Source organism: Merops nubicus, unplaced genomic scaffold (genome assembly GCF_000691845.1).
Source record: "Merops nubicus isolate BGI_N331 unplaced genomic scaffold, ASM69184v1 scaffold22902, whole genome shotgun sequence".
In the NCBI taxonomy this organism is placed as follows: Eukaryota; Metazoa; Chordata; class Aves; order Coraciiformes; family Meropidae; genus Merops; species Merops nubicus.
The window spans coordinates 1-14,642 of record NW_008591882.1 but is presented as its reverse complement, the minus strand read 5'-3'; the positions used below and the strand labels follow the sequence as shown (position 1 = coordinate 14,642).

The 14,642-nt window shown below is 39.3% G+C and overlaps 1 protein-coding gene across 1 annotated transcript; it reads left to right on the top strand.

Moving 5' to 3' along the window:
- Positions 1-942: 942 nt before the first annotated feature.
- LOC103767869 (chromosome unknown open reading frame, human C6orf211) lies at positions 943-5,536 on the top strand. The gene is made up of 5 exons (XM_008934997.1): positions 943-1,048; positions 1,290-1,396; positions 1,930-2,171; positions 3,640-3,805; positions 4,769-5,536. Exons 1-5 carry the CDS (start codon positions 943-945, stop codon positions 5,534-5,536), a joined length of 1,389 nt encoding a protein of 462 aa, XP_008933245.1.
- The last annotated feature ends 9,106 nt before the right edge of the window (positions 5,537-14,642 follow it).

The window sequence follows — 14,642 nt, the reverse complement described above, 5'->3', positions numbered from 1 at the left end:
GAGCCGCCCGCCGCCGCCGCGGTGGCTGGGCCTGCTTCGGGGCGGCGCTTCGGAGCCGCATGTCCGCCTACCGGTGCCCTTGGCCCTCTGTGATCGACCGGAACAGGCCCTGGGAGGGTGATTGTTGTGTTCCTGTTCTTCCGAGGTTGCTTTGGGTTCCTGTGCAGGTCTGAGCCGCTGCGGCTGGAGGGACGGAAATCGTCAACTGAAAGTCGTGCTTCAAGCCGGGTTCAGGCACTCTGTGGGGCCGGCCACTTTGCTCGCTGTCCTTTTTTTCATGTAAACAGGGTTTGGAGAACATGTAAATCACGGACATAGTGGAGAGCAACTGGTGTAGATTTTGTTGATACAAGATACACTTAAACTTTAAACAAACCTCTGTGCTTTTAATTTTAATTTTCCTTGACTTTACGTCTGGGTAACAGCACAAGTAGAAAATGTATCTTAGCCTAGAATGAACTGCAATTTTTGCTCTTTTGGCAGGACCAGTCATTTAGCATTTTATTCACTGAAAAGACTGCTGCTTATATTTATCTTCATAAGTAGACCTAAGAATCTGACCAATTTAAGATTTTTTTTTTGGCTGTTTTTTTTTTTTTATCGGTGTCCACTACTTTAAAGGCACATAAACTTACTTTTAAAAAGGTCATGGTTTAACCCTGGCTGCTAATGTAAGCTCCGCACAGCTGTTTGCTCCCTCACCCCCCACAGCAGGAGGCGGGAAGAGAATCAGAAGGGTAAAAGTGATAAAACTCATGGTTTGAGATAACAACGGCTTAATAATTGAAATGAAATACAAAGGGAAAGTAACAAAGGGAACTAAAACCCAAGAAAGTCGAGTGATGCAAATGAAAAGCGCTCACCACCGAGTGACTGATGCCCGGCTAGTCCCTGAGCAGCAGCCACAGGCCAACCGTACCCCAGCTTCCTATGCTGAGCCTGATGCCATATGGTGTGGGACATCCCTTTCGCCACTTGGGGTCAGCTGCTCCAGCTGTGTCCCCTCCCAGCTTGCTTATCCCCAGCCTTCTCACTGGCAGGGCGGTGGGAGAAGTAGAAGAGGCCCTGACTGTAAAACCCTGCTCAGCAGTAGCTAAAACATTCCTGCCTTATCAACACTGTTTCCAGTACAAATCCAAAACGTAGCACTGTGTGAGCTGCTGTGAAGAAAATTAACTCTACGCCAGCTAAAACCAACACAAAGACCTTGCATCTTGCATTTATTTAAAAAAACAGAAGATAATTCATAATTTCCTCTCAATAATAACATTTTGTTCCTCTACTTTTTAGGTCTTTTGCATATTTTACAATTAAAGACAGACTGCCACAGATCCTTACAAGAGTTATTGATACTTTGCATCGACATAAAAGTGAATTTTTTGAAGAACATGGTGAGGTAAGAGTAAGGTCTCTTTTTTGCCTGAGACTCCCCACCCGCCATCCCCCCCTATAGTCCTTGAGGCCCCTTCTCTGCCCTGTTTTTACTGTTTTTGTGCTACAGTCATGTAGCTGACTTATGTTCTTCTTTATCATCTCTTGTAGCTATTTTTCATTAATTTTCTAAGTTGCCTTTCTGTCTAATCTTTTTCTGATCTGTTCTGCAGCTGCATCACTTTCTCAGGGTTTTGCATTGATGCAGTGTTTAACAGACTGCAGCATGTTCTGAACACGGGGATGTTTCAATGCTCTGTTCCCCTCCAATACGCAAAAAGTCCACTCTAAAAAGAAGTCTTGTGCACGATTCATTTTAGAATGTTAGGTGTAAACTGAGCTTAATTCCCCAAAATGTGCTTGGTTGAATCAAGCTCTGATTTGTCAGGGAATCGTATTTGGCAATTAAAACTTATCACATCTTTCATGAAAAACTGATCTGTGTTTCTACAGGAATAAATGTTCAGAATAGGAACTTTTGTTCTCCGCTTGTTTCAGAAAGGCGTTGAGGCAGAGAAGAGAGCTATATCTTTCCTCTCCAAACTGCGGAATGAACTGCAGACAGACAAACCAGTCACCCCTTTAGAAGATGAGCTGCCTGATGCTGCGCTGTGGAACCAATACCTAGACTACCAACGAAATTTGTCAAATGGAAGTGGAGAGCCAAGTTGGTTTCAGTCCCCTTGGCTATTTGTAGAGTGTTATATGTATCGAAGAATTCACGCAGCGTTAGCACACAAGTAGGTATAGCTTGGTATGTTTCTCTGCAGAACATGGTTCTTTTCTGCTTTTATTTTAAGAGAAAGGAAGACAGCTGGGGAGTAAGATAAAGGAAAAATATTAAGCTTTTACCATATTCCTTTCCCCTTCTCTCACATCTCAGCTGTAAAATCAATATTTTTTCTTCCATGTGGCAGAATTTGAAGCTTACTGTGGTTTTTCATGTTTCAGTTTCTGCTACTTTGTCTGCAGGAAAACTCTTAAGCTTGACTATATATCTTGACCTTCTTGCAAACTAATGTGCATTGAGTTATGGAAGTTACTTAGCATTTCTATAAGATTTATTAGTCTGTAGTTATCTCTTCAGGCATACATCAGCCTAAAATACAGAATGTGGGAGCCACCAATCTGTTGGGCGTGCTGACTTGTTTTGCTGCTTGAAATCTGAAGTCACCACTTGAGAACTGTTTCTTGTAGCAGAAGACTAAGCTTAAAGGGCCCCTGTTGTTCATTCTACACCATCATCTTAGTTACAGCAGTGTTTGCAGACTGTATGTTGCACTGAACTTTGGGAGCTGAGCCTGATTATAAACAACTTGGCAGGGAAAACTTGTGCTGCAGAGAGGTGGCAGTATGATATAATCAGGTAGGAAGGAGCAGTTTAAGTTCCTGCTGCTGCCAAAAAGATTGAAAGCCCCACATGTATTTGCCCTCTACTTTTACAAAAGCACAAACACAGTAACGGGACTCTGTTTCTATTGGTATATTGTGTAATTTGAACAAAAACTTCAAATACAAGATGGATCTGCTGGATCGTACTTGAAAAACTGAGCAGATGCTTTTCGTTCATAAACCTTTAAGTTTCTCGATATCCGTTATTTAGCTGCTATTAAGCACATGCTTGGATGGAAGTTCAATCCTTTGTTAAAAGGTGGACGTGCAAATATGTGTTATAACAGATGAGTCTACATTTCTTACATATTACAAGAACTGGATTGTTTTGTCATCTTTGTTATGTTAATTTTCTAAAGTCCTAGTTAATAACTACATATCATTCTATGAGACTTCGGTATGGGCAGTATGCTTCAGCACACACAGACATGCTAAAAATTGGGCCAGCAACTCACTCCATCAGTTCCCTTTTACCTCACACTTTTAATTCTGTGTCTGAAGACTGGAGTTCAAAATCATCCTTGTATGTCCAGCTCCCAGAACTATTGTGACTGAACACTTGTTCACTTTCAGGATATATTTCTAGAGGCCTAAAGACATTTTGTACACTGTCTGTTTCAGAGAGATTTGGTATCAGGCCGTTACTGAGAGGTCTGAAAATCTGGTATGATAAAGTAGAAGTGGAAAATCTAACTAGGCCCTGTAGTAAGGCCTAAAAGAGCTGAGCTTTGTGCTTGCATTTTCAGGTGTGCTTCACATGCTGTTGTGGAAAATGTGGCAAGTATGTTAATACATTGGTTCTCCTTTTATTTTTAGCCCACCTATTGACAACTTCGATGTATTTAAGGAAGGAAAGGTTCAAAATTTCTTTGAATCCCAAGAGGCGGTTATTGCTCTATGCACTTACTTTCAGGAACTTCTTAAAAACATCAAGGATCTGGATGAAGAGCAACTTCAGGGGGAACTTTTTAAGCTATTGCAGGTAAAGTGGTAGTGCTTGCAGAAGAATTTAAAATATCTCTCCTACGTAACAAACAAAAACTTGAGGTTTGAAAGAGTCTGAACTTCCTACACAAATTAAAATGTAACTTCTATCTGTAAAAATGCAGTGAAATCCCAATAGCATACTGTATTGTTGCTACTCTGGAAATATTTAAATTTTGGTTATTTGTATTAAATGTGACATTTTCATTATAGTGCTTGTTTTCATTCTGTATTTGAAAACCCAGCTTATTCTCCCACAAAACCAATATCTCTAAGCCATTTAAAGTCAAATTCCAGATTTTTGTTATTTAACTGTAAGATTTTAAAACAGTTCATTTTATTGACACTCTAAACATTTTTAGACTTCTTTAAAAAAAAAAAATTCAGAAGTCTGTCTGGGCCAGAAGTGGTTTAAAAACTTTATAATGTCATTATTCTTGGAAAATAATGAATTGGGTAGAATAAAAAAATGTAGGATTATCATAGATCCACTAGCTGGCAACACCAAATTTTTGATGCATCTTTATATAAAGACCTCATTAGTGTGTACTTAAGATAAAAGTTCTTATTTGGCTGCATGTAATAAAAAATAAACCTGCTTTTATTCCTTTTTCTGATATTTTCTGGAATTATAGTATGGAGAACATTTTGTGTTTTAAGCTTTGTGATCAGTGTATTTATGCTGATCTAAATCTTCAGTCTTTGTCAGTTCTAATGCAAGTTTCTGATGCCTGTGTATGTACAGAGTATTGTTTGGTTTATTCCACAAAATCTTGTCTATATTAATATTTCTGCACAAGAAGCTGAATTTTTTTAAAGCTTGGAGGAAAATGTGGAGTTAGAGCCCTCATGTCCCTAAAATTAAAACAAACAAACAAACAAAAGTCTTTGGTGTATGTGAAGTTTAGAATGTAACTGCGGTGAGACTTAGCAAACGTTTTTGTTTTTTTCCTCCTTCTAGGTGTCACTGTGGGGCAATAAGTGTGACCTCTCTTTTTCAGCTGGTGAAGGCAGGTCTCAGAAAACTAGTCCTTTACAATCCCTGGAAAACATGACACCTTACATCTTAGTGAACGATATGGAAAGACTTTGGTCACTACTTGTCAATGCCAAAAAAAGAAATACAGAAAAAAGTAATGTTAGAGTTGACATAATCTTGGATAATGCTGGATTTGAACTTGTAAGTGATCTTGTGTTGGCTGACTTCCTGTTATCGTCAAAGCTAGCTGATGAAGTCCATTTTCATGGCAAAAGTATTCCGTGGTATGTGTCAGATACCACAAAGCACGATTTTAACTGGACTATTAAACAACTGCAGTCAGCTAATCATATGTGGATGTCTAGATGTGGGATAAACTGGGAGGGCAATTTGAAAAAGGGAGTGTGGGTTTACCATGATCACATGTTTTGGACTTTACCACATGACTTTTCCAGTATGCCCGAAGTTGCTCCAGACTTGTATGCTGATCTGCAGAAGTCAAACTTGCTTCTATTCAAAGGTGATCTAAACTACAGAAAATTAACAGCAGATAGAAAATGGGAATATAGTGTCCCATTTCATCAAGCCTTGCAAAAGTTTCATCCTGCGCCTCTCTGTAGCTTGAGAACACTCAAATCTGACACTCAGGTTGGCCTAAAACCTGGACAAGGTGAACAAATTCAGGCTTCTGAACCTGAATGGATGGTAAGTGGAAAATACGGGGTAATTCAGTTTGATGCTGGTCTCTAGTTAAATGGTTGTTAATATTCTGACAGAGAGATTCAGTCTCAGTTTTAACAACTTTGTTTGGTGCTTGGCTTCAGCAAAGGTTCAGTTTTGTTTGCACTTTTTCCTCCCAAGTGGTTTCCCAGTTTTGTTCTACAAAAGACTTCAAAGTTTTGCAAACTGCCTTTGCAGACATAAAGCAGTCTGCATTTCAGTATATTTTGTTTTCCTAATGTCCAGTGTCAGTAGATGCTTAAGATGAACATTTAGTTGTCCACAATACTTTTTTCTTCATAAGTGGATATGAGAGTTTATCGCTAACAAGTGAAAAATCTCCTTCAGAAACCGTTTTCTCAATCCCACACTAGTGTGTACATATTTCATGATGAGTTTTGCTCCACATCCCATGCATTGCATGAAAGTTAATGTTTTGGAGAATGTGCAAATTAATTCTAGGTAGGTTCTTTGCAAGTGATTGCAGGATCGTATTTTAAAACTGCTGAAAATTGAGTGGACTTCTGACAAGACTTTATTACATAAATTGTTTTTCACTTGCTTCTCATGTCTGTGAAGAAATAACATGATGTTTTGACTGTGGTTCACTGCACATTAAGAGAAAAGGTTTTGGGTGATACCTTGTAAATATTAATTTAGAATTTTAAAATAAAATTTTATATTTAAAATACAAGTGGATGTTTCTAGCCAGTTTGCCTGTAGGAGGGGAGTTGTCACATCTGTTAGGAAGATTACTGGGAAAAAGGACAATCTCATTTTAAGAGTCTGGAAGATGCTGTATATCTAAGAACCTCTGCCAAAGAAAAGCAGACCAGAAACACTCAAAACCAAACAAACGAACAACCCAACCAGGTACATTAATTGGGTTTTAGATTTAATAACAGATTTGAGTTAAAGGTGGCCTGTCAGCAGTGTTCTACCTCTTTCCATTGTGATAACTCTTTTATTTGCTAAATGGTTTTGTTTGTTTGTTTGTTTTTTAAGAAGGATGCCATAATATTCATGGAGGAAGTACAGCCCCAGTTGCACTGAGAAGTATATGCTAGAGAAGTGTATGCAATACAGGTAGCTGCTGATTTGACTTGTTTTATGCCTGTTCTCTTCTTTCCTGGCCTCAAATTACTCAGAATTTTGGGGAAAATTTAGGGATATTGTAAGGGTTTTTCAGAGTGTTGTGAAATGAAAGTGGACATGCATTATCTATTTACAAAGGAAAAATTAAAAATAGATTCTGTCGAGTCTTAAAGTATTTCTGTGGTTTGAAATAGTCCCTCTGACAGGGGACTGATGTGGTGCCAGTGATAACCACAGGTTCGTTAGACAATGGTGGCAGAATTACCTAGAGTCTGACTGGGTTGTGCTCTTGTCCAGAGCTGCTAAAATGGGGTGAACTTGCCCCTGGTAGAACAAGGTGGCTGTGTTACAAAGGACAAGAGTAGACGGTAGAGAATCTCCAATTTACATGCATCTTACACAGTGAAAAGGAGGGCACAGAAGTGGCCTTACTTGAGTGAGTTCTGGAAGTGGCGCTGTGGCAAGGGAATTAGAATGGCTGTGTGGTAGAAAGTGGATTTATAAAACTTTAATACTTACAGTTAACCTAAGACAAGGGTAGGCTTTGGCAGGTCTATGGAAAGGAGAGTGCAAAGATGGGGCAGTATATTGTACCTATTTCAGGCTATGAAAATGAAGCTGGATTCCTCTTCTGGTCACTGAAATCAATGGCAAGGCATGTCTTGTGAAGTGGAGAGGATATAATATAAACTCCAGTTCTGAAGTGGAGTTCATATAATAACGATCTGTACAGTGCATAAATGTGCTCCAGCTGCCGATGACTTTGTGTTCTTACATATGCAAGAATATTAATATTTTAAAGTTTAAAGGTCAAGTATTCAAAAACTAAGATGCTAGAAATTTCAAGAGGCAATGTGATATTATAGGTGGGGTTCTACTTTTCTGGCCTAAAGGATGAATTCACAAACATCCTTAGGCACCTGATTAAGCTGCATAAAGCCAGTCAAGAGAGCTGAAGGTCAGTCAGACAGCTGGAGGTCTCTGACTAGAGAGAGCTCAGGGGTACTCTCCAGCCTTTGATCAAATACATAACTCTTAACTTGTTTCAAATGCACTTTGAAGCAAAAACTTTGGGTCCAGAACAGAGGGATGGTAGTTGTTGAATACCTGCAATGAAAACTTCCTGCCTCTTTCAGAGAGGCAAAATAATTTGGCGAAGAAATCTGCTTTGTCTGTGGACAGATTGTTCATGAGGTGCTGACTTAATTTGCTGGAGAGGTTTAAAAGTGTGTAACAGGCAAGAAGAGAAAGGATTTTTTCACTGTTGAGGCCACCCTTGGAGAATAGATTTGCATCTTACACAGTCCTTACACACGCTGCAAAACTTGGTGTCATTTTTCACTGGTTGTTAATCTCTCTGTGTCCAGGTTGCTTTCGAGCTATTTCGAGCAATTTTGAAGCTATTTGAGCTTCTGGGAGCTCGCAATGCGGATCAGTGGACATTAGTACTCTTAAGTAATGATAAATAGAATCCTATAAAATACTAAATCACTTGGGAGATGCAGCAGCATTTGCTGAGTTTTATGGAATCATCTCATTAGATACTGTTGTATAAAGGTTTGTGAAGAAGCAGGATGGTGATTTCAGGAGTATTGCAAGATATGTAATTCTTAGATTAGCATTTGAATGCTACTGTAAACGTTGTCATGTTAAAAGAAAAAAAATGAGGAAATAAATCAAATTATATCTGTTCTCTAGCTATTAAGTGAGCACTTTTCATCTTTTGCCCCTCGGAAGAAGAAGTTTCTATGGTAATGTGCAGTGTGACTACACAGTGAGGTGAGGAATGCACAGCCGTAACTTCCAAACACTTAGTGCTTGACTCCTGTAGCTGTGCAGTGCTATCTATAGACAGAACCGGATATGCAAGTGTACTTTTCTGTTTGTTGGCTATTGCAAAATTTGGATTGATTCTATGAAAAAAAAGAGGTGCTGTGATGCCAGTGTTACATTCTCCCATGCCACAAAGAAGTAGTGAAGACACTCTGCTGAGGCACTGTGCTCTGCTGTGGGGTTAGCTACAGTTTACTGGAAAATAGGCAATGCTTTTGTAGGTGCTCAGTATTGATTGCTTGTGTAATAGAGCTTCATGAAACGGCAGGATGTGCCTCATGCGTTTGGGTGGCATTTACTGTTGTACAACATAAAGTGTATGTTATAATAAAAGCATATGCTATAACATAGCATAATTTTTTTTCTTGAGTGTTCAAGAAAGTTACTTCTGTACGTCTGTTACAACTGATTGCTCAGAATGCTTGTACAGCATAACTCAGGAGCTACTGACTTGTATACCCAAGTTCTTTAATTTCGTGTGCCGCTTCTATATTTACAGCAAAAACAAGGGTATTTTCAGGAGTTCTGAGAACCACAACAGAACACCATCTTTTGACTTCTATTATTTTTATTTTACCTTTTGAGCAACTGTAATTGTAAATCTGTTTTTGATAGTGGTGATTTTAATTTGTGATGAAACAAGAGGAAAAGTAATGTCAGAGGCACAGTGAAAGCCAGTACACACATCTGTCTGAATAATTCTGTATGTATATAAGGCTTCTTAAAATAATGTGGAAAATAAGTTGCTTGTATGACTGGAAACTGTTGCAATAATATTGACATAAATTATATATTTTTGTGCAAAAGTCAAAGATGATACTATTTCAGTGGCTGGGGAAACCAACTCAAAATTTTTAAGTCAAATCTTAGTTCCTGAAGTTTTTTTCCCTGAAATGAAAGCCTGTAAAACATGTTTATCCAATGAGGCTTTAAAAGATACAGATGCAAGAGATGGGTGTCATAAAATGTTGCTCTTCATCTAGGCAGGGCAGTATTAGGCATGTTTCTACCTTGTTACTCTACCAATATTCTTGTTTAAATTGCAAAACCTTAAAAAGCATTGAGAATCTCTTAAAATGTAGCTGGTAAGTACTTATTCAGGTTGGTGCAGCTGATGGTGTCATCATCAGGATTGCTACCCAAACTAAGTGCTCCATGTGTTCCTAGCAAAAACTGAAATATTTGTGTTAATACTTGCTGTAGCTAAAATATTTCAAAGTCACTTAGGGTTTATGGGACATCAGTAAGGTGGGTAAAGCTATTATTGTTGAAATGGTTCCTTTGAATTTCACAGTAGATTTGCATTCATGGTTGAGCTACTTAACTGTTCCATGTGAAGCATGTTTATCTCTTGTTCTCTGTCAGACAGCAATGAAAAAATGTTCACACTGTTGCATGAAAGTTATCACATGAAATGTTTTTAATCTAAAACAGCCCAAGTCATGTCTAAAACACAAATTCAGAATGGAATTTTGTACAGAACTGTTAGTTTTTTTTCATTAAACAGTTTTTTTGCTTACAAGCCTTCTGTTTACCAAAAAATGCAGAACAAAAGTTTGGGATGATTTTTACTTAAAGGAAGAATGTAAGTTCAAAACCACTTAAGACTTACGTAAACATTTTAAAATAAAACTGTGAAAATGTGCTGGTTAAAATGGTCCTTTTATTTCTTTCCAATATGGCAGTGGCAGAATGTGTGTGTGGGAAAAAAATCCTATAGCAGGGACTGTTTATATTTTTTTTTGTTTGTTGTGTTTTTTTTCGTAAAACAGGTTTTCAAATCTTCTGTGAATTTTTATTCTAGCTGATACAGATATATTTCTATTTCTATCAGCCCTGAAAATAAAAAGGCCATATAAATTTATATAGGTGAATTAGTCCACATTCTATCTCAGCTTTGCAGTTGTGAATTCTGCAGATATATTATAAGAAGGGTTTTTATTTACACTTCTTTTTGAGGTTTGGCTTATTTGGCTTTGTTTCCACTAGGAAAGAAATATAAAATGTCATATTTTGATCACAGACAATAAACATACTCAGTAGTTGTATACTGCTTTTATTTCCTCTCTTTTCAGTAAGCTAAACAACCATAGTCTTTCAAACTTCCTGTGAAGAAAAATTGTCATGCTTGTAGGAGTTTCTTTTATCTTTCCTGGGATTCCATTGACACTCAATATCACATTATTATGTGACATTATATATATATGTGGTATTATATATATTATGCACATCATATATTTACTTGTAAAATATTCAGAACTGAGCAGACTAAGGCAAGGTATATCAAAGTATAGATTATGGGTTTTTTGGTTTGCTTCCTTAATGTTAAATAACTGATTACTCTCACGCTATCATGGTAAAGGTGAAGCTAAGTGACTGTAATTGGTAAAGGGCCTGGTGGTGCAGTTAGTTGCATCTTTCAGTGTGCAGCTCACACTGAGTTCTGCTTGCAAGTGAGGTACTTCACTCAGGGATTAACTTTACAGGAAGACTTGGGCGTTACCGAACGTGGAGGTGAGCTGTACAGAAATTGTGCATAACGCTGGCACAAGGTGCAGGAACACCTCCAGGCTCTCACCCCTGAAGTCCAGGCCCCTGCAGAAGGCGGCTTTCTGCCCCTGCCCCTGACCTTGACACAGAGAATACTGTGCCAGAGGTAGCCATACAGAGATCCCTTGAAATAGCTGAGCAAGGCTCAGTCTTTAAAATGCTTGTGTGTATTAAAATAACACGGCAGGGAAGGACCTGCAAACTGGTAAATCTGTGCTTTCCTGCGGTGGTGGTGTGTACAGGAAGGTTGTTCAGGAAACTGAGAACTGGCTTTGAACAGCCGTTCATGAGCTGGAATAGGCTTCAGCTCTTATCTCCCATTGACCAAGAAAATGTCTGTGTTGTCATAGATCAGAAAATGGTCTGGTTCTGGTCATAAATGGCTTATATAAATATATGTTATTTTGGTCTAGGATATTTGCATGTAAGATACAAAACAATTCTGGAAGAAGGGTTAGGGTCCATGAGTGCTGTCTGAAGGATCCCTTCACCTGCTTTTCCTCCTGTCCAGTAACTCTTGTGTTACCTTCCTAACAGCTCTGTCTCGGTCTAGGGAGTATTGGTGCCTGTCAGTAAGGAGCTCTGGAGAGAGGAGAAGCACTCCAGGGGGTCGGCAGTCAAATCCATTTATTGCAAAGTTTTACAGCCTTTTATAGTTGACAAGAGGCCCCCAAATCCCATAGGTTAACAAACCTGTTCACATGCCTAAGCTGAGTTACTGATTGCATAACAGTTATTGTCCATACGCTGTCCATGCGTTCTGCCAGCTTTGCATAGTTCACAAAGTTGTTAGGAGAAAGTTTTGTTGATGTTTGTTGGCGAGCAGCCAACAGAATCCACTAGCTATAAACATTTGCTATTTGATAGATACTTTTGTGAATTTTCTCAGGCTTACAATAATCTCACTGACTACACTTTTTTTTCATGCTCAGCAAAACATGCCATCCTGCTCTGCAAATCACGATTCCACAGATGCCCATGGCATTGCACATAATGAAGTCTGTGGATGAAATTTCCCCTGAATGTCTTTTGGAGAAATACATCTGCAAGCTATGCACATCACCACGTGACTTCTAGCTTTGAAATTATTCTGATATGTCTATTCTCATTTACTTACAAAAGAATTCGTTAGGAGCAGATATTTTTGGAAACTGCAGAACTATCTCAATTGTTAGATTTTTTAGCGTACTGGCTACTGGAATTCATATCCCAGATGAGTTTTTGCATCTGTCCTCAGCACTGACCTCTTTCAGGGAAGGGAAAGATCATAGTAATTTTTGTATTATTATTTTCTGTTTTAAAAATTAGAGTGACTATTTGGTACATACATTCAAGAGATTCCGCATCATTCTTTGCTCAGAAAGGCTGAGGACATCCTGTCCATGTATTTTCTGTAACACAACATGAAGAATCTTATTAATGTAAATGACTCCTTGAAATTATTTTTAACTAAAAATCCTGAAGTAGCCCTTCCTAAGCCATTATTTTCTGCCCCTGTTAAGGAAACAGAAACATGGAGTACTTTTTCGAACTCTGCCTATAGTGTTTAGTAAACAAGCCTGAAGCATTTTAAAGGGTGAGCAGCTTGTAATATAATTTTTTCTTGGTCAAATGACTTGAAGAGTGGGTATGGCATCCCCTTCAAACTGCTTCATTCTTTTTTAGAGTGTTATATGAAATTGCTGCTTATCTTCATCCCTTTTTTTTTCTCCTTCCCTCTTTTGTTGTTGCTCAATACAGTTCATCAGATTCAGTGGTGTTTTTTTTTTAAGCCAAATAACTTTATAGATCCACAGCAAGATACAGCTATATAAGCATTCTCTCCTCACCACCAAGGGCATAGGAGTGGTTGAAGTATAGCTCTTGAACCAGCCGTGGCACTGCAGGACTAGCGATGTGGAACTGTGCTCAAGCACACGCTTAAGGAAGTTAGGACAAAGTTTCACAATCATTCAATCCTGCATCTGCACACCGCTCCAGCAGTGGGACAGATTAGGCTGTCGTCAGGTCCTGCATGAATCCAGGATGATATTTTTGTCTGAATTTGTAGAGGGCATTGAAACTTGTGCCAGATTTGTGCTGGTTTTATGTAAGACTGCCAGAACAAATTTAACCTGTCAAAATTACTTACTACATTTGAATTGCACAATGAGTTTACATTGGATCAGAATTTTGCACCATGCAGCAATAGCAGCTTTGATCCACCACATTTGAAATTATAAAAACTTTTGGTTTGGCTCCCTAGACAGCGATATAATGTTTTAGGTACTTCACATAAAACAGTTGTAGACAGAAGAGGGGGAAAAAAAGGTCTGGAATATTATTCTCATAAAAATATTACGGCTTTGTGTTAACTGAGATTTATACCACTTTGGGATAAACTTTGACTTGGGAACAGAATGCAATTTAAATGGGAACTAGGAATTGCCTGGATGTTTCTCTCTGAGCCTTACGGAGACAGGCTAGGCACCCAGTTCTCTCTGGCCAACGCCCAGGCCCCTGCTCTTCTCTGGCTGCTTTCTCACCTGTCTCCTTTTGAGAGTTTAGCACTGCAGAAACAGGGTCCCTCCTCCCCAGCAGCAGTCACTGGGTTCAGGGGGTGTCTCCCTTCAGAGAGTTACTTGCAGTACATGCTACCTTCTCTGCACTCAATTCCACTCTGTCATCGCTGGGTAATTTTGATTCAGAAATGCCCTACTCAATTCACACCTCTACTACAGCAACAGTAAGAGCATTTATATACAAACTCCCCCATAACAATGGGTTTTGTCATACATTTTTATACCTGATATGTCATCCTGTGTTGCTGTGTTAGCTCACCCTTCATCCATAAGGATGAGCTGGAAATCTATGATTCTATGAAATGTGCCACCATCTCACCCACTGATTGTGTCTTTCCCCAGACGCTTCCCAAGATACCTGCCACTCCCATCACCTGCGCTGCATGGCTTCAGCCCCGTGCGGGTCTCCATGACCCCTCATCAGGACAGTAAGGTCATGATCCACACTGGCACCCCTCTGCTTGGACAGGGGTCTCCTCTGTCCTGGGCAGCAGCAGTGAAATGGCATGAGGCACACAACAAAAATCAGTACCATACCTAGCTTTTCTGTTTTCTTCTCTGGAAAACATGAGTAAGTCAGTGTTCTTATGAAAGGTGAAATACTTTTTGACTTGTGAGTACAGAAATGGTAGAAGATCTCACATGCCCAGAGGCGCTATGAGAGGCATGATTAAGCAGCTCACAGGGTCTTCAGAACAAGCAATGTGCAGCACTGATACACCTGAAGGCTTCATTTTCTTCTGCTGCTAGCTGCAGTTGCCCTCATCCCATGTTTGTCTATCTTATTTGGAAGGGAGGTGAGGAGGAGAAGGACCCCTCTCAGCTGGAGGTATTTTAGCAGCAATCAAGGCAGGCTGCTCGCCCTGGGCTGTGGGAAGTGCTCCTTTCATAGGCTCTGGGAGGAGAGAAGGACACCCTGCCTGAGCAAGGGCACACTGCTGTTCAAATTTCACCTCTGCTTGCCTCTGATTTTACTTTTTTTGAGGAAAAATTAGAGGTAATTTTCTTAGGTTTATAATGTTCCGTTGTATAACGTGCGTTCGAAGTGGAAAAATCGTTTCTGCGAGCGCGCCGCTGTGACGGCTGTTCACCTTCGG